Source organism: Sturnus vulgaris, chromosome 3 (assembly GCF_052056855.1).
Source record: "Sturnus vulgaris isolate bStuVul1 chromosome 3, bStuVul1.hap1, whole genome shotgun sequence".
In the NCBI taxonomy this organism is placed as follows: domain Eukaryota; kingdom Metazoa; phylum Chordata; class Aves; order Passeriformes; family Sturnidae; genus Sturnus; species Sturnus vulgaris.
The window spans coordinates 64,674,118-64,694,975 of record NC_142245.1 but is presented as its reverse complement, the minus strand read 5'-3'; the positions used below and the strand labels follow the sequence as shown (position 1 = coordinate 64,694,975).

Below are 20,858 nucleotides of genomic sequence, written 5' to 3'. Positions count from 1 at the left end.
TATAGACTTAAATGTTTTTCCTTTCACATACCTTCACTTGTGAATTGCTGCTGAATGAGATGAAGCATGACAGTAAATTTTGGTTTAAAACTGAGCACAAGCTATTTATCCTTCTTCTTCTTCTTCTTTTTCTTCAAGGCGTTTGGGCATCTGAGCTTACAAACCATAGATCAGGATTTGTGCAGTTCAGTTTTCACACCTGCCTTGGCATTGGGGGTTTTGGAGGCCCCAGGACTTTACGGCCAAAGCTTCCTTGCTGGGAATTGGAGGTTTTACAGCCATTCCAGCTCCCTTCCAGTTTTGCCCAGATGAGAACTGGAAATCCTGTCTGCTCAGTCATTGGCAGCCGAGGAAAAGGCTCAGTTTTAGCACTTATAGCCAGTTGGCAAACCTTTGAAATTCATTTGCTTCCACAGCAATTTTTATCATGATGAACTGGATTTTCCATGAGTGCAGCTTCCCACCAGCAAATTTTCAATCAGCTTTGCATTGGCACGGTACCCTGTGAAGATTTAAAAAAAGCCTTTTTAATTCAGTGGTTTAGTTTTCTGCCTGAGGAACTGACTAGTGTTCAGGATGAGTATTATTGTACACTCTTAATTTAAAAAGTTTAAGTTACGCTTATCACAAGAGAGACGATCATGTTTTTAAAGCTAATTTTCTTGATTCTTTGTATTAGTATGAGAGTAGGATAAATATTATTAGAAAATATCCTTGTGTTTAAAGTTTTCACCTAGGCTTTAAGTCAGATACTTTTTCTTATGGTTTTTTTTGAGAAAGACCTAATCAGCCTCATTCATTGGTTTCACTGGATGATGCCAGCTTATAAGAGGAGGGGGATTGACTCCATATGGTTATCTTTGGAAAGGTTAGAATTTGTAAAGGTTTTTCTCTGCACTGTAGCCCTCTAAATGGTCAAATCTGTAGCAATGCTGCAGGCACAGTGTGCTTCCACTGATCAAAAATAGATGCCTGCATTGGAGAGAGGTACACATGTTCTTTAGTCATCTCAAATCTTCTTTACAGAAAGAAAGAGAAGTAGGCATTTCCTGCGTGAGGTTTTTGTCACTGAAGGAAACATCTAACAAGGGTTGCATTTACTGTGCCCCAGAAATGGCTGTTTTTTGATAAGCTGAGCCATAGCTGTTGTGAGACCCCATCTTAACACTCCAGGCTTTGTTTTCAATGGAACATTTTGATTTTGCTGGAGACTCAGTTTTCCTCTTTGTCCTTCACATATGGCTGTTGCAGGGCACCAGTACCATATTATGCTTCTGGGCTGAATCAGAGAATCTAGAGAAATTATACAATCATCACTGAATTTTCCCTGATCATCCTTCCCTGCCCTGTTCAGTTGAGCTGAAAAGTGAGTTTGACACATTTGTCCGCTGCTCCAGAAATCCTACTAACCATGGCACTATTCCTAGGTTTGGCTTAGGATCTCACACTGTTGAATTAAGATGCTATTCAGTAAAGGAGCAACTTGTGCTTCCAGCTAACACATCTTGCTAATTGCAGCGTGTGACTGGCCAGCTGAGTGGTTGAATTGTACCTTCTTTGCCAGCCCAGTGCTGTATAACCTTCTGGAGAGACGGTCAGTCACAGCAGAGGACAGCTTAGTTTGGTCTTGTGTGTGGAGGATACTCCCTGCTTCATGATTTCACTGAAGAGAGGATCCACTTTATTCCACCTTTTTCTCCTATATTTACGGATCAGCACCAAGCCCTTTAAAGCCCTGTCATCCCTCCGTGAGGGTATTTCCTGATGATTTGCAATGATCAGATGCTTGGGTAATGCTGAACCCTTATTTTTAAACCCTGAAAGAACTTAAAATAAACTAAAGAAAGCTGAGGCTTACCCTCATTTGTCTTGATCTAGAAATGTCAAATAAACATGTTGTCCCTCTGCAGGTCTCAGTCAGTTGTGGATCCTGGGGTGCTGAAACGCATGGATAAGAATGAGGAAGAAAACATGCAGCCTTTGCTTTCACTTGACTAACAGTTTTTGAGCATTGGACATGAACTGAGGTGGAAGGCACTGCCTCTCAGCAACAAGCAAGTCATTGGGAAAAAGTGTAACAGCTGGAATCCTACTTTACTCATGTTAATGTAGCATATTGGCAGCAGGTGTTACTATTCTGCCTGAATTCTGGATGCCCTTTGGTGAAAAAGAAGTGGAGGAAAAAAAGAAAAATAAAAAAGAAAAGGAATCAATAATTTATTCTGTAAGTGCCAACTTGTTTGTAAATACAATATAATCCTTCAATTTTACTTTGTAAGTTATGGTAAACAAGTGCTATGGAAACGAGTGACTATTAAATATGTCAGTGAAGTGCACCATAAAAAAGAGGAGAAAAAGTGTATGTTCTCATATGCACACACACACACATACACAGAGAGAAACATACTGAACAAAGAAAAATATCAAAGCCAATTGAGTGTTGTCCTTCCCATGGGAAGCCAACTGGTACATTGGCTACTGGATTTTTTCTGCAATGCTCACATAGTGTGCTAAGATAAAGAGGGAATATAAGTATTTGGGAGATGCTGTAATCAGTGGAATGTTTCCTAAATGTGGGAATCGGTTTCTCAAATAACAGTGGGGCTAAGGATTGTGATTTGGCATAAAGCACGTGCATTGTGAGAAAGATGACAGGTGAACTGGAAGCAACTCTGGGATAGCTTTGTTGTTTAGCTGTATGGGTCTCTGAGGTTTCTTCCCTAACTTTTCATTTACAAAAGTAACCTGGCTTGGTACCGTAACCTGGGTGTTGTCATGTGGGACACATTGGAGTTACTTCTCTTGCATTTTGGGTGCACATCGAGAATTTTTCCAGAACTCTGTTCTCCCTTGGAGTGAGACATTAGTCCTCTAAATACAGTGTAATAACCGGTATCTGAAAGTAAAGCCTGGCAGCAGAGGTATAATCACTGAATCCTGTGCACTGGGAGACTGGATACACATATATATATATATATTTTTACCAATCTCTGACAAGCATACAAGGTGACATTGTTAGATAAGTATATTTCATTGCAGGTTTATACAAGAAATCATACTTATTCAATGTACTTAGATATATTATAGATTGTATATTGAGACACTGTCATTATTAAAATAGTAAAACTTTCCATAGATCAACAGCATCCCACTCCAAGCAAAGATTAATATGAATAAGTTGTAGTCTCAGCCTATAGTTTAGGACACCTTTGTTTTGGTTGTAGTGTAACTATGTATACTGAACATGTGCCATAATAGAGAAATACATTTTACCTCAAAAGGGCAACAGGTTTCACTAGGGATTGGGTAAATCAGCTGAAACATAGGGGCTCTGTCATCTCTGTGTGCTGGCTGATGTGTGTGCAGCCTGTGGTATGCTGAGGCGAGAATGTAATTTCTTACTAGGACTTAAATTGACAGTCAGAGTGGGAAGACACACAGGGTGCCCATCAAGAAATCTGAATAATTAGAAGTATTGTAGGAACATGTTCAGGCAGTGCAGGGATTAGTTAAGAAAACACTAACCACAGGGGAGGTGATAGCTTACAGCAACCCTGCCTCCCAAGTGCTAGAGTTTAAAACATTTCTTTTATCACTCCAGTGATTGGTGAAGTTTCAGAGTTATTGGTTGTAGGTCACCTCTTCTCATCCAGGATGATTACAGCTGTAAGATTTGGTAGGCTGAGATGAGTTAAGAGCAGAGAGTGAAAACTTGAAGGTCTGTCATCTCGAGTTTAGCTGTAACTCCTGTGGTGGCAGCTTCAGCGTTTCTCAGGGCTGAGACGACCCTGACTCTTCCAGCATCACCCTTGATTAGCCCAGGCAACACACAGATAAAGCTTTCTTACTTCACAGGTCATTAGCAGCACTGATAAACAGTGTATGCCCTAATACACCATCACCTTGCAGGAACTTGTCTGAACAACTCATTGCCTTTCTGCTTTCCTAATTCTGTTTTCATGGTAGGTGTTAGGAAATGCAGAGAGAAAAGATATGGAGCCTGAACTTCTTATAAGTCTGTCCTACAAGTTGTCAGTAGTAGAAACTGTACTAATACTACTTCTGTGGTTTGAGAGACTTGAAAAAAATGATCAGTTCTTATATTTTATCCAGTTCTGTTTTTCAATTCCTTGTAAAATCATGCTGTATAAGTGAGATGTGTCTCCAGTACTCGCATAAGTGCCATATTTGAATGTATGTTATATATTTCCACACTTCTGGTTAGTAGAATAGTATATTGTCATAGTTATGATTTAAAAATTCTTATCAGATAAAACTAAAACAATCATAGAAATTTTCTCCTTATAAGGGCTTCAGGATTTAGTCAGTACTCCACATGTATATAAGCTGTGACACAGTGGTGATCAAAATCTTCATGGATCCTTTTAGATACATGGGCCAGAGTGGTCTAAGACAGCAGAATGCTGATTTCAGAGTACACCACCTGTCTAATAAAAAAATGCAAATCTGTTCCACTGTATGAAGCTTAAAGTTTGTTTTGAAGCTTATAAATTTTTGTTTGAAAATCCTTTATTTGTGCACTTAACTGTAATTTATGTAATATTTTCTGATGTTTGATTTCAATTTTAAGGTAATGAGTATTAATACATTCTTTCCAGAAAGTGAAAGTCAGATACATTATAATTTTGTGTAACTGGGACCTCATCTTTCAGCAAGAACAAAATTGCTTTTTCGATAAGATTCTTTCTGTTGAGAAATTGGACTACAGGTCTTCTTGGCTGCAGCTTTTATTTCACTGGAGCAAGTTCTGACAGTGGTAATTGCAGTTGTGATACTGAAAAGGTATATGGAAATGGGTAAGAAAAATAAATATACTTTACCTGCTCTCAGTATTCTTTGAAGGCATTTCTCTTTTACATATCAGGGTACATAAAGGGTTCCGCCTTTCTTGTAGAAAATATTTTTAGGTAGTTCAATTTTTATTAGATGAATTTGGACTGAAAACTTTTTCCAATCTTTATTACCATAGGAATTGCAGTCTAATTTTTATAGCAGAATCGAAGTGCTAAAAACAGAATGCACATGCTTGGGAGGAACTCCTCTTAATTTCTTACCTTTCTTGTGTATTGGGTAGAATAAAATCTTGTTGTAATTATGCATGCTGATGTGCATATAAAAATACCCTGCAATATGAGGAACTTAGTGGAGAAACTGGCTATACCTGTCCAACTGCATAAAAAAAGGAGTAAAAAAAAAAAAGTATAAAAATCGATAGTTTGGGGCCTTTGATAAGATCTAAAAATGTCCTCTTGCTTTTCAAGACACAAATGTTTAAAAATGTATGGAAAAGTTATGGAAAATTCCATGACCAAAACCTCCTTGTAATCAGAGATGTCAATAGACTCTTGACTTTACAGAGACAGGTAATCAGACCCACTAAGCTCCAACAAATACACAAACTCCCTCCCAATAGTTATTAGTTGTGAAATAGTTTGAGATGTCTTTACAGAAATGTAAATTTACTGTATAGCATATTTAAAAAGATGTTTTGCACTCTACAAACATGCTATGCCTAGTCACAAACTGAACACAGAATTAAAGAAAAGAGGAGTAAAAGGGACCTCCAGAGGTCACTGATATGTGGAGGAGCAGATTCACTTTAATGTCACTGTCAAATGTTTCAGCTCAATATCTTGCATGGAATACTCTTTGTATTATTTAATCACAGTCACAGCCAAGCCTAAGCACATTACCTGACAAAATTGTAACCTGGCAGTATTTTGTTTATGCCTTTTATTATTTTCCTGTTCTGTTCAGGAAATTAAAGTTTGTCAAGCATCATAAGAACTACCATTTAGCATTACTTGGAGAACACTTTGCAATAAGCTTTTGGTCATATCCCTGTTATTATGTTGTTTCTGTTATTATTATTGATGTATATATTTGTCAAGTTTTTTTATAAAGTCATGTTTGAAAGAGCATGCAAGAGAGAAAAAACAAAATCAATCAGGCTTCAGGATTTTATTTAGAATATTAAAATGGGATTTTAGGGGGATACTGAGTTTGGATTTTATAATCTTTAATTTTGTCTGGGGAATATCCTGTGCTATTGGCATTGTTGGGTTCCAAGACAAATTTGGTGGATAAATATCAATATGAAAGATAAGAGCAAAGGTCTCAAAGGATTGTACTGAAAAAAACAATCACACATCTAGCTGGATCAGGTCCCTCTAAAGAAAGGTATTTTATAAGTAGCCTGTGTGTGTGTACTTCTGGTGCTGAGAATAGGGTTTTTTGTCCACAAACTTCAAAACATTCTGTGAAATTGAGAAAATAATAGTTATCCCATTTCTCAGGTAGTAAAACAGGAACACAGCGAGTTAGAGACATATCTCAATGGAAGACATTTTTCTATATGGAAAAGATGACATTTTGATCACTCATTCTGATTTTAACTGAAGGAGAGAAAATAATGTGTCCCTATTTTGTGTAACAAGGTCTTTTTGTCAATTCGGTCATGCCTAGTTTCTTTAGAACACTTTACCATAAGAGCTTTGATCTGCTTTCCTGTGGAGTTAAATCCGAATGCACATTTAACCATTTCTGCTGAGGAAATGGCAAAAAAAAGGTGTATGTCCCCCAAATGAAATGCCTTTCTTCTCTCTCTGATTGTTGGGGGAAAAAGGTAGTTTAATCCAAAGACCCCCAAAAGGAAATTTGCCCTGTAAAGAATTCTGTCAGGGACGAAACAAGATACTTATCTCCCATTAACATCAAGGAACATCACCATTTTGTTTAGAGGCATGCTCAGGTGACCCCAAATGAAAGTGCAAGCCAGGTAGATAGAATCCCACATCCTGTATTGCCTTGTAACTTTGAATAATCCTGTGTCAAAAGTCTATATTTAGCAGATTGACTTCAACATTCCCTTCAGTCTGGATTTCAGCTTTCAGTTGTGCAGGATTTTTTTTCCTATCAGCTTTTGGGATCTTAATTTGTTTCCTTCATAAGGGTCTGTTGGCACAAAATTACATTGACCCCTGGATTGCACAATTTGCGAAGTGGTTTAGTTGTTAAAAAATAACAGCTTGTGCAGGGCTGGGCTGTGGTGAAGTTGAAACATAGGTCAGAAGTTCCCACTATTTTGTCACTCCTCCTCCAACGCTTTGTGTATGTTAACTGCTTTGATTGCTAAAAGACTTGGTAACACTTGCATGATATTAATTTAAAAATAGAGAAAAAAAGTGATTTCTGCAGTGAGTTCAAAATCTGAATTGATCAGCTATTACTGTGGAATCCAGGGGATGAGGGGCACTGCAAGCAGGTGAAATAGAGAGACCTCCAAAAGAAGGTGCTGATAATTCCTTAAGGTACACATTTTGTTAAAATGTGGCCAAAGTATTTTGTCTGCAGGGATGGTGGTCAGCCCTGTCTGTTCTCTCTGAATCAGTGGCTTACATAAAGTCCTCTCTAATAAAGGTATGACAAAGCTTCTTTTTGTAGAGAATTCACTTCCAGAGAATTGACATATCTGTCAATTTGCAGTAGACAAATGGCAGGAGTTAATTAGGATTTTTATTTGATATGGAAATGCTGCTGTGATTCCTTAAAGAAGCTGTCGCATCATCAGCAACAAACAGCAGTGCCTAAAGGCAGGCATCTCAAATCAGGTCCCTTGGTTAATAAAAATTTAAGAGTAGAAAAAAATCAAGGGAAGAGATTATAGAAGATGATAAAACACAATAATTAAAAAATCAAAACAGAAGCAAGCTTGCAGTAGAAAGCTGTATGAATGGCAAAAATAATGTGATAGAATTTGCATTAACACTTCCAGGAAATTAATCACTAGCCTATTATCCCTACCCTCTGCATTATGAGCAGAGTTTCCATTTTTCACATGGTCTACCATCTATGGCCATGATGGAATTTCCCAAATCTTTAGAAAACGAGCTACCATGTAAAATGGTAGGTGCTGTAGCTGAGCTTGTGACCATGATTTAAGCGGTCAGAACAGGACAGCAAAGCCTCACCTGAAGATGGGTCCCAGGAATATGAGAAGTGCTGTGTCCTGCCTGGCTGAAGAAGTGGTGGAAGGAGAGAATCAAAGGAGCCCTATGGCTTTAAGGAAGGGTGGCAGGAGAGAGAACAACATTAGGGATTTGGAGTGAACTGGTTAAGCATTTTAATAGTGAGAGAGGCTTTCACCTGCTCAGTAATATAAGAGAGGACTTACAAACCCCATGACGCATCTGTCATCAGGAAGGAGAGATAACATGTTTCTCACTTTCCACACAAACTCAGTTTCAGTATATTTAAACCTGATGCATATGCTAAACCCGAAGTGCCTCTGCTGCTGCTGTTTCCACGGTAGTCCCAGGATGTGGGTATCACGTAGCATGCAGAAGCTGAAAGGGTGGAGGTCCCTAGCCTATCCATAGGAAGAGAAGGGAGGGACGTATTCTGCAAAACCCTGCTGCAGAGAAAATTCTGTGGGAGAAAATTCAGGAATTTAGTGCTTGCTGGAGTTACAGCCTGCCTTGCCCTGACATCGGTATCTACTCTGTGGAAAGTTGTGAGTGGAAGTGGTGTGGGAATCTCCCCTGCGAACCTCGAACCTCGGTGTCTTGTGCTAATTATGCAGCCTTCGAGCTGTAGCTGGTGATCTGTGTCCTGTGTCTTTAAACAGGGCTGCTGGTGATGTTAATTGTAGCCATTAGCCACTCAGAGCAGAGATGATTTAAAGGAAACTGACAACTTTAAGCATTACACTTAATGCCTAAGAATACTAAATTGGTGATTGTTCCAAGTAATGCCTAAGATTATGATAACTTAAAGACTTCAGGGTTTGGTTGCATTGTATCCTTCATGGGACTCAGTATATAATCACTTTCCTGTAAGTATGCTTGTCCCTGAGGTTTATGTGCATCTTTGATGCAGCAATGGTAGAAGGAATTAAATAGTGGAAAATGTCATTCTAAAGTTATGAATATATTTAGAAGCACACATTTAGATTACCTGACACTATTAAAAAATAGTTTTGCAGTTTGCTAGTGTTCAACTTGAGAATAATGGCTCCTTTAAATAATTTGCTTCTATAGCTCTTTCACCCTATAGATTGCTGTGTGAAATGTGTTCTGCAAAACATGGCCAGCTTTTCAGCCCTTCTCCTACCCTCTTGTGTTCTACAGCATCCTGTCTTCTGTGTGTACTTTATTCTATGAATAACAGAAGAAAACTGTAAAAAAACTCCAACACACTGATAAGCTGATCAATAGACCTTGAGGATCAGTATTTTAAATATTTCCCTTGTATAAATCACCATTTAACAGGGTGAGATGGAAAACGAGACCAAGGCCAACCACATCATAGGGGAATACAAAATGAAAGATTTAGACTAGGAGTGTAGATGAAAAAACTCTTGTGATTTAAGATATTACCTTCCCTGACTGTTAGTTGTCACTCTTCATGTAGGAACTACTGAACCAACATTTAATCAACAACATATTATGGACGTACTCATGTCCCAGTGAAGGCTGAGCACAAATCATGTTAACTCTGTTGATTCTGCACTCATGAAAATAACAAAACCACTCACATAATATATCAATACAGCTCTGTTATGAGAATAATGATTAACAGCTAGTCATGGTGACATCTAAAATTGCAGATTGGCAATCTGTGCCTTAAGGCTCTTGTGATCTGTAGTACTAGCATAGCAGTAACTACTGAATAATGTTCTTTTTGCATGCAGCAATCTACTTTGGAGCCTTATGGAAAATGTTATAGCACCATATCAAAATTCAAAATTAAATTACATGAGTAATTTACAAACAGTGCTTGTATCCTCAGGATAAAATTTGTTTGTTTCTCAGTTTAGTACTGTTAGGACTCAGGGGGTCTGAGATTTGTAAAGCCAGGACAAGTTTAATAATCATGTTCTTTCTCTGTAAAGTTTCAATAACTATTCTCTTTTCTTGTTGTCAGTTTGAATTTTATTCTTGGACCTAGTGAAATGGTTAATTTTGGTCTGTTGTGTTCTAACCTAAAGTCTGAAGATAAAGCAACTTTGTGAAACATCACTCTTTATATTGTATATTTAAATATCATCGGTTCTCTGTGATCAATGGGCTGCTTTGGAGAGTGCTACGACTTTAAATCATCATTGGTTATTGAGGAAGAATGACATTCTGTTAAATAAAATATGACCAAATGAAAAATTAAAATACATATATATTTTCGTGTTTGTACATGGGAGTGTTTGTCTGGCTTCCTTGTGCTAAAACATGTATGGAAGACATTAACAAGATGAACTGCAATTTTTTTACCAAAGTATTGAAAGAAAAGTTCGGAGTGGTATGTCAGCATGAAAGTCTGGTAAAGCTGAATGTCTCTTTCCATCCATCAGTAAGTTTTAGGGAGTTAACATATTTCATATTTACAGCACCATGGTGAACTCATACTTGGAAGTCTCTCTTATCTCACAGGTGAAGATCACGTAGAGATGCAACACAAGAAAAGCTCATTTCCCCCTCCAAGATAATTCCTACTCTCCTGCCTCTAAGCTTCATCTGTAGTGTGTTCCCTAGCATTAGCTCATGTTCATTGACTTTTCTTTTGATGCCACATCAGGGAGAAGTGGTGTTAGCTCTTCACAGAGATATCCCTTTCTCCAGGAAAATGTTTCTGTTCTCAGGAGAGATTAACCAGGGTAGGATAGAGCAGGCTGTGTGACATTGGAGCACTGCCTGCCAAATGACCATATTTCATTCTAGATTTTGTTTTTCCCATGGGAGGGGAGGGCCCAGTAAATTACAGTTATGTGTTTATGTGCTTCTTTAATGTCATTTTTGTGGTATGCCTTGCTTTAGACGCAAGGACACATTCACCTCTTCAGTACATTTTCCATCTCTTTCCACAGCTTTCTGGTTTACACATATTAAAAAGCTAAAAATAGGCTGCACCAGCTTCCTGTTTCACACATAATTTCAGTGGTGTATGCAGATGCATTTCTTATGCCAACAAGTTGAAAAACTGTTGATGGGTTTTCATCTATGTGGGAATGTAGTCCCTCAGCTCCCAGGTGCTGCATGGTTGTACACAATACATAAGCTATTGCTGCACAAGGGTGCATTTCATCATGACATAACTGTACAAGCTACATGTCAATACAGCTCTCTGCTCCTTGGAAATCCCTCACTTGGATCCTCCTGGCTGAGCAGAGTTGAAGTCCCTCTAATGGTGTGGTTTGCAATGCCAGTGTTCTGAGTTATAACCCATTTGTATGTAGCCAGGCTGCTTTTCCCTGCGAACAACGTGTGTGCACTTTTGGGGGGAGTGTGTGTGTATGTCTGCTTGCCTCACCCCACCTCCCATGTTGGACCCCCTTCCCTAGTGGTGGTTTTCTGTGGGAAGAAGCCAGAGGCCTCCAAGCTGGCATCTTGTGTTGACATGTGACAGCGTGTTGTGACGGGCTCAGGGTGCCTGGCTCTGGTGTGGAGCTGCCTGGAGCATCCCGCAGTTCATGGGCAACTCCAGTGCCTTCAGTTCCTGCCAGAGGAGACCAGATGTGGGCTGGAGGATGGGAGAAAGAGGGCCAGACCTGCCTTTGTTCTGGGGGAACTGGGAGGCAACAGGGACCTACACTGGGGCTACACAGACATTTTAGACATGTAGTACCATAAAAGTAGGTAGGTGGGCAGAGGAATGCTTGTTGCTCCCTTTGGGCAGGAGTTCATACACGACCTCCAGTCAAAAGGAGAATGTCAGTGTAACTCCCATCAGTGTAGTGGCATGGCCAGGAGGATGTGCAGGAGTATGGGAGTCTTGTCTGTGGAATTAATTACCTATTGTGCTACCACAGCTCTGGTGCAGCCCACAGTAGTGCTGCAGTGATGAAAGGTTAGAAGTGGATGGTGAAACTGGGAGCTGTGATAATAATGTCAATAGTACTGGCAGTGTTTACACAAATCTCTGTCCGTTGAGCACAATAGAAACAAAGAAAGTGTTCACAAAGCCAAAAATTCTCTGTGTCAGTAACAAATAAAGTATTTTGTCGCATTGCCTACAAGATTCTTGGCAGTGCTGTTTTCATTCCCATGAGCTGAGTAGTGGGGAAAAACAGCCCTTGGCCTTCCAGACGTGTACAGATGGTTGGCTAGTCAAAAGCCCTTCCAGTACCTGAACCTTGACCAACAGCATCCTTTTCCCTCTGGACAGATTACCAAGCTGTCAAGAAATCCTCTTCCCATCATCCATCAGTTTAACTGCTGAAACCCCTGGAGATTAGCAACTGAGAAAGTGCCTATGTAGCAAAAATATGTCACGCTGGTCAAAATAGAAATAATATTTTGTTTTACACTATCATTCTCTTCTATTCTGATATACAATTTTGCAACTTTCGTCATTAAATTTATAGAAAAAATATTAATGAAAAAATATTGTTTAAATAGAACTGTTTAAATTTTATCTCCAGCAGTGGTAATGCTACAGAAAACAGATAATCATATGGTTTGATAGCATTCATTTTCATTTCAGTCTCTGAAAATAAAAATGTTTTTTTAACAGACATGTAATTTCTTCTTTATAGAGCAATGAAGTAAAAATGAGACTGATTTGAACCATATCCCAATCCCAGAATCACCAAATAAAGTCTAACCCTGATGAAGAAGCAGTTGGGATGCTGATCTTAATGGGGTTTTTTTCTTAGATTTTGATGTATAAACCAAAATTTATAAAATTTGAAAGTGAAATATGAAGCCTCATATTAGTTTGTTAATAAATCCAATCGTGGAAAATAGCATAGTCAATGCTTTAAAATTGTTTCTTTTTCTTTAATATTTCTTCTCATATGCCCTTTTACAGATTATATCTATCAACCACAAACCAAGAATATATCCTGAAATATGAAAGTTGTCAGAATAAATTATGATGTACAACTGTGCATTATATTATCAACTGGATTTTTTTCTATTAAGGCTTTATATTATTATTAGATCTTTTTAATTTTCATGTAACAAAGACCACAAGGAGAAACAAAATGTCTTGTTTGCAGAAAAAGAAAAAAGGAAACATGTACCTGGCACATTACACCTTAAATTTTTTTAATTTAATTTCTTGTTCGTACGTTTTCCTTTTCTTTAAAAAAACTGTAGCCCTGGATGTCAGCTCATGTGCTGCATCAAGTTGATGCACCCCTGTGCAAGCAGGCTAAACGACAATAGTCTCCTAAGTTATTTTAGTGTCATTAAAACCCTTTGACATATAGTGCCTTTTGAAAAAAAATTACAGACTAAAGTTAATAATGAAATAATGATGCTGCACTCAAGAGAGTGTTTAAAAAAATTCTTGCAAACCTACCTGTACATAGTCTCTTAAAAAGATGTGGTTTGCAGTCACGTTAGGAAATGACAGTCTTCAACCTCCAGAATTAAAGACTGGGGGAAAGGAGCATATCTCCCAGGAATATGACTTTTTCCGTGGGCAGGTAGTGTGGGGACAAGAGGGAACAGTTTAAAAGTGAAAGAGGAGAGATTTAGTTTAGATGTAAGGAAAAAATTCTTTACTCAGAGGATGGTGAAGATGCTCCATCCCTGGAAGTGTTCAAGGCCAGGTTGGATGGGGCTCTGAGCAACCTGGTCTAGTGGGAGGTGTTGGAACTAAATGACCTTTAAGGTTCCTTCTGACCCAAGCCATTTTGTGATTCTAAGATTTTGCCTACTGGTAATTTCTCATTATGATAAAACCGTCTCATTATAAGAATTTTGTAAAATATGGAGGCCACTGCAGTGCAGTGTGGATTAATTAAAATTCAGTCAATAACTGAGATTGACCTGAAGTCACAATACCTGTGAGTAACATCCACTGCCACTTGATGTTTGGTGGAGGATTTTGTAGAGGTTTTCAGGGAAGCTGAGAATGTGAACTGCTATTGCTGCTTTTTTCCTTCTTTAAATTCTTCTCTCAAGTTCATTGCCTCTAAATTTCTTTCCTAACTTCCTGAATTATGAAAGGAAACAGACAGATCTACTAGAGAAGAATTTCTTTAATCTTCATCTATTGCTCTATTCCTGTTTTCCAATTTTATTGATGATGAGGTGATTTTTGTGTGAGGGTTTTTCATGCGGTGTTTGGTGTTGTTTTGGTTTTCTTTTCTGTTTGTTTGTTTGTTTGGGGTTTTTTTGTTGATTTTTTTTAGTTTTTTTTTGTTTTGTTTTGCTTTGTTTTTGTTGTTGGGTTATTTTTTTGGAAAGGGAGGAGATGAGCCCTTTTTTCTGTTTCAAGGTAATTAATCAAATGATGTTTTCACAATCCTGCACCTACAAAAAAATATTTTTGACTGACTGTTCTCCCCAGGTTATTATTTAAATATTTGCTGTTTGTAATAATTAAATATAAGCACCTTAGAAATGCATAATGATGCCAATTTCCTGCCTAGTTTCCCTTTCCTAGAGGCATCTTAACAGTGCAACATAAAGCCTAAGATGACAGCAATTTACACCTCTGCAGAGATAATAAAATGAAAATAATGCAGTTAATCTTGAGTATTTTCCACTGAAAAGAATTAATTTTACCCTGTCTTTATTCTCATATGTGGAAAATAAATGCACACTAATAAGATGACCACTGTTTATTTATTTATTTACATTTTAAAGCTCAGGTAAGAATTTATCTACCACAAAAGGCTATCAGGGTAAGTTGGGCATTGGTTGAGTGCCATATAATGAAAAGGCACCTGCCTGCTGCCTTTTACCACTGCTTGTATGCAGAGTGATATTTGTGGGTTTCAGATTGCAGAAGTTAGTTTATGTTTGGCTGAAGTAATTAAATATGCATTTAATGGTTTGCATTTCAGATATGGAAATCTCTTCTTTATAAAAGGTACTTTGTTTGGGTTTTAGTTACCATGGGATTTTTGTCACATAGCTTCACTGAACAAGACTGCTGCACCCTAGGGAGAAAAGTATCTGTGCCATCAGAGGACTAATTTTGGGAAGGCAGAGAATAAAACTGTCAGCTTTTCCAAGTTGAGAGAGTTTCCCAAGGGACTTTTTATTTTGTGAGGAAAACTACCAGAGGCTAGTAGCAGTACTGGTATTGATTTTAATGTTCAAGTTTGCAGTCATTATTTGCAAGAGCATTTTGATTAAAATGACCTGACTTTGATTTTCCTTCTTAAAATGGCTTTGATTTTCAAATTGATTTTCTGTCTGTTTATAACCTATAACTAAAACAAAATGTTTTGTTTCTTTTTTTTTTTAATCAAGCCTGCTATTCTGACTATTAAAGCAATATCATGAGTCTGAATGATTAGCATTGCACTTTTTAAAGGAAGTTTTGTTCTCATGCCCGTTTTGGTTCTGCATCTCATTTGCCAAACTACCTCAATTTCTCATGGAAGAGATGACCTTAAATTGAATGTGCTCTGTTGCTTGACTTCTGTCATATAAAGTCATAAGTTGCAAATATATATTGGTTCCTATAACAGATGAACTGAAATAAGATTAAAGAGCCTAAGAGGACACTAAAAGTCAGTTACTTGCTGATTTACTGATCTAGGAAAATAATCATGTCATTAACTCCCATCTTAAAATGCAAGACTAGTCTTCTGAAAAGTTTGGTTAATGCTTGCACCTGCTCTATAAATTTAAACAACGCACTCCTCAGGTTTATTGCCTCTGTCCTCAGATAGTGAGGTCCATAATTCCAGGGCACAGATGATTAATGCCACCTTGTTTGGATTCCTGCATCTGTGTGATGAGTCAGGCTGCGTGGGAAGGGACAGTTTTAAGCCTTTGAATTTTTCCCATCTTTCTCTATTCTCCTGAGTGAGACTGGTCAGAATTTGTCCAAGAAGCTCTTTTCTACTGAAGATTTTGGATCTTCATTAGATCCTAAAAAAAAGTTGAAACTGTGAAACATTTAAATGCCATCCACATTTTTAAAGTAATTTTTAAAACAGTTTAAACATGTTTATTTTGATAAAATTATTCCTTTTATGATATTTTAGTTAAAACAACGGCACAAAATACTTCTGCTTCAGCTTGGATATTTTATTTTGTTAAAACTTTTGGGATTTTTACAATTCATTATAATATGAGACAAGTATAATTTCAAAATCCATATACTTTTCTTATGAACTAAATTTCCTTTTTTATCTTTTGTTTGGATCAGCATCTCTTGTTTGCTGTAGGTGCCTCTCAGAAAGGTCATGATTTGATCAGTATGTACCTCCAGTCCTTCAGAACCATACTCATCCATTCAAAGATTTGTTCTTTTCTCTTCATCCATCCCAAAGCTTTGGCCTCATTCTCTGTCACCTGGTGACAGCCAAAGAGATCTGAGATGCGTATTAAATAAATAAATTTGTGGCTTTGCATGTTTCTTTTCAAAATCCTACAATTCTGATATTGGTGTCAGAATCACTTTCTAATTTTTCACTTTCGCATGTGAAAACCAACAAATTTCTCAATACTATGGTAGACAAGGAGACCATGTGTATCAAGGAAGAAAAAATAACCACTAATGGGGAGGGGAAGGGGGAGAGGTAAATAAGAGAGGGGGAAAAGTGAAGATCTAGAGTGACAGTGATAGCAAGGAACTAAAGCATTAGGATAAATAATGCCATGTTCAAAGTATTTATTCCAGCATGTAATGGTTCCCTTTCCTTTCTGATCAGCTCTTAACTGAAAATCAATTTACTTTAGCAGAGAGCATGCCATGTTATTGTGTTATTTATTTTAAAAAATTGTATTCTTTGCAGTATTGTTGACTACCACCAAGTCAGTCTAGAAAGTACAGTATTGAGCTTGCTTGCACAGAAATAGTATAATAAGACTAAATATGTTTAATAGAGTGATACCAAAGATGATGTAATGGTATTTTCACATGGAGAGTAAATGTGCTAAGACAGTTCAGCCAGTGGAGTTTGAAGTATGATAAAAGCCTAAAAACTCATGAGTGGTTTGGAGAAACTGAATAACTTGTTCGTTTGTTTGTTTGTTTGTTTGTTTTCCTTACATGAGCAAAAACTCACCACACAAAATTATCAGGCTGCACATTCAGGATGCATAAGAAAAAAATGAGTCTTCATTCACCCCCTAATTAAAATATTTTCATCATTACCACAGAGCACTGTAGATGCAGAAAATATATATGACTTCCAAAAAAATATTCATAAAAGGATTATTTATTTAGGGTCATTAAATGCAAAAGGAGTATGTCTACTGTGTCAGGAGTATCTTGAGACACAATTCACCAGGGGAGCATCAATTCCTGCTCACACCATTCTCAAATCTTTCCTGAGCATCAGTTGCTGCCCACTCTCAGAAACAGGATTAAGCAGACCTTTAGTCTTTCCCAGTATGGCTTTTCCTACCTTCACTAAAATAGCTTATATGGTACAGGCTTATTTAGTGTCTAACACAGTGATGGATTTGAGATTTGCTGGTTGCAAGAGCTATCCTCTTTTGGGATTCTTCAAAGACTGTTATGCTGCAGGGGCTTGCTATCATTAAGATAGATGTGGGAAATTCGCATTACCTGACTTTAGACATCTATATGTGAGGTATATACCTGAATCCCTGCTCTGATCAGTGGAGAAGAGAATTCATGGTTATTGTCATCTCCCCTAGGAGATAAGCTGTGTGCTCTCTGTAAGGGGAGCCAGGAGATAAACTCTCACTGCCTTTGACTGGCATCCACAATGGAGAAAATGTGAGGGGAGAACTTGTAAGAAAGGGAAGTAAGTAGAGAGTTGTATTCTAGTTCTGCTTCCTTCCTCAAGGAACACAAGGCATAAAAAGCAGGAACCATGGATTTTAAAATTATTTTTTTAAGGAGAGATTGGTATAATTTCTAAAACATGAATGCAAAGGTGAGTCAGCTGGAAAATCTCTGGCATGCATACCAGTTTTGGGCTCCACAGAAATGTTAAAGACATCTTTTGTTATCCAGAAAATCCTATTCTTCCTTTGTGAGTGTAGCATGTCTGCAAAAGATAAACTTCACTAGAAAAAAATGTTAATTGCCTGATTGTCATGTATTTTCTCCAAAATCCCAGTTCTGCACTTCAGTAGGCTAGCTAAGAATGAGAAAAAATGCATTTAAATCACTCTTGGCCCCAAAAAACTGTATAATGGAAATGTAACTGCCTAAGAATAATACCAGACAGGAGGTGTAAACAGAGCAGAGCATCTGAAGGGCAGCACAGGGAAGAGTAGGCTGGAATTGCTTAGGGTCAGAGGAGCTGGACTGTGTAACTCCTGGAGGTTTTATTCATTCACAATAGAATTGTATCAGATGTTTGACATTATTTTGAGTATTGTTTCTGTGTTCAAGATAAAATCATCTGTCTCTCTGCCATATGGAAAGAAATTTGTTACTCATTGTTTTTCCTATCACCAGTGAAAAACAATTTCCCAAATATCTGTGTCTACACTTACAATTATACCTACACCTTTAACTATTTATATATTATTTTCAAAGCCGAAAATCATTCTCTTCAGTTCCTCAATCTGCATCTACATTAGGTCATTGTTTCTTCATGATGACACTTAAATTGCTCACGAGTCCTTCTTCAGACATATTAAATGTACCACAATGCTTTGAAGGTACTTCATCTGCCTTGAGCCAGTGTTCTTCATTTAATCTGTGCTCCAAATGCTACGTTTTACATTGTTAATCTGTAGGGAACTGCTTGCTGTTATGGTGTTTTGATACAAAAATACAGCTGCTGAATACTTACATAGCTATTGGAGTCAAAATGGATAGCATTTATTTGACCAACCTTCATTTACATGATCTAGCTCTATGCACCCTCATCAATAAAGAGGAGCAGTCACTTCTAAGGCACTACTTATCATATCCTAAAGCAGAAATCTTAGCTGGGGGAAGCTGTTGGTATGACTAGCAGAGGAGGCATAATGGGAACCTGAAGCAGCCCGTGCACTGCTCGGAGGCAGTCCACAGGAGAATTGTTTCTTTACAAGTTCTTAAACAGTGGAAGAAGCTGTTTTTACACCTTTTATTTGTAATTAAGAGATAGGTCTCTAAAGGACAATCCTTGCTTAATAAAATCAGATAATAAGGCTTGCATCATCAAAGAAGCTCTGCTGCACACACATCTGACCTCTCCTTCACCTCCTTCAGAAGATGAATCATCTCATGCTAGAAGTACTGAAATGTGCCCCAGCTGCTCTTCTGAGAGACAAGGCAAAAGGAATGGACTGTGATATGGCAGGAAACATTTCCACATGGATCTTTATTATGATGAATATTCAAGTCCTCAGAAGTGTGAGTAATATGAGTTCAGACTTCCTGAACAACTGATCTGCATGGTGATGGATCAATAAAAGACACTGCAGTGTCCCCTAACAAATTGTGCCTCTTTACATTCAACACATACTGAACATCAAATTAGCTTATGAGATGGATGTATATTACAGTTTGACGTTTTCCTTCTTTCCTTAAAAAATAAAAAAATCCAAAAATCATAGGATCTTGTGCTGGATTCATGGACTCATTGCCTATGAATCTGGAGAATACTTCTTGTGTGGTCAGCTAAATCTCTTCCTTGAAAAAATCAGCCTCTCTTCAAACAGCAATGGAGACCCAAAGACTTCTCTCAGAGGATTCACTCTAAGGTCTCACCGTCTTTTTGATGAGGAGGTATTGTAACCCAGACATCCGCAGCTGTTTTAATTGTAGCAGTTGGAACTTACAACAGGTTTAAATTAAAAATTTCTCTATTTTTCATAGAGTGAAGGAAATCTTCAGAATTAGCAGTGCTTACCCATTTGGGATTGCAGTCACTGTAACTTGGTTGGGAGATATCAATAACTCAGATCTTTACTCTGAGCTATGACTTTGTGCATTTGAGCACTAGCTAAACACTGACTCAATGGGAATAGGGAGTGGAGATGCAGGTCTGGTTCTCTTTATCTACCAGTCAGCAAAGGAAGGATTGTTATTTGCTGCTTGCAGCGGTCAGGAGAAAATTATTTTGGTACTCACTTGTTTTGTAATTTAGAAAGACGACTAACCTTGTATACAGAGGATTTAAAGCAAGTAAAAGAGTAAAAGGGAAGTGAGAGAAGGGATGGCAGCAAAGTGTTTATTGTTTTAGGATATCTGTCTCGAGGTGTCTGTTGGAGCTCTATCCAATCTTGGAAGCTGCTCTCAAATTTAATATTTCTTTAAGCAGCCACCCGCCCTTTGCCACGGGGTATTGAAAGCAGCCAGAGGCACTGCGAGTTGTGCAGATACAGGAAGCTGGGGATGGACCAACATGTGTATGGCTCTCCTTCAAAAATGATAGGCTGCATAACCAGAGCCAACATCTGTGTATTGCTGGTGCGTCTGATTTTGGCTATTTTTTCCTGAATGATTGAGGGCAGCATCAGAAAATTTGGAAAAATCAAATGAAAATCAAGTGGCCTGGCAGTATCCATCTCAATAGAAATCAGAACTCTCTGCAGCCCAAATTTATTTCACAATGGCACCTTGTTCCTCTTAACAATTCAAAAAAACCCTTCTCTCTTGCCAAGAACTGTCTGAGCTTGTAACACATGGAAGAGCTCTTATCCTCTTGTACATCCGTAAACTGCATTCTTTTGGCTCCAGCCATGAAATGGTCTATACATCTGAGTACATGTTGTTTCATTATACAGTCACATTTCTGTGAAGTGTTGGATGGTAACAATGTTTATTATAAAGGTTAGAAGGATATTTTCTTGTTTGTCATGAGAATTCTGTGATAGGGCCACCTAAGACTAATGAACGAAAAATAAATGGTATCCGTAGCAGTTAAAAGGTATTTTAAAGAATTAACAGCAGGAAAAGAGAATGCTGTACACAAACTACTTTATACATTTCAGACCTTCTTTTTAAACAGAAACAGG

General features: G+C 37.8%; 1 protein-coding gene across 1 annotated transcript in view; it reads left to right on the top strand.

Moving 5' to 3' along the window:
- The window catches only part of CLVS2 (clavesin 2), a 50,139-nt gene extending 45,289 nt beyond the window's left edge, over window positions 1–4,850 (top strand). Inside the window, exon 5 of the mRNA XM_014876685.2 lies at window positions 1,911–4,850. Coding sequence (XP_014732171.1) covers window positions 1,911–1,998 — 88 coding nt within the window. The 3' untranslated portion in view covers window positions 1,999–4,850. The remainder of the gene's footprint in view (window positions 1–1,910) is intronic.
- Window positions 4,851–20,858: the final 16,008 nt, after the last annotated feature.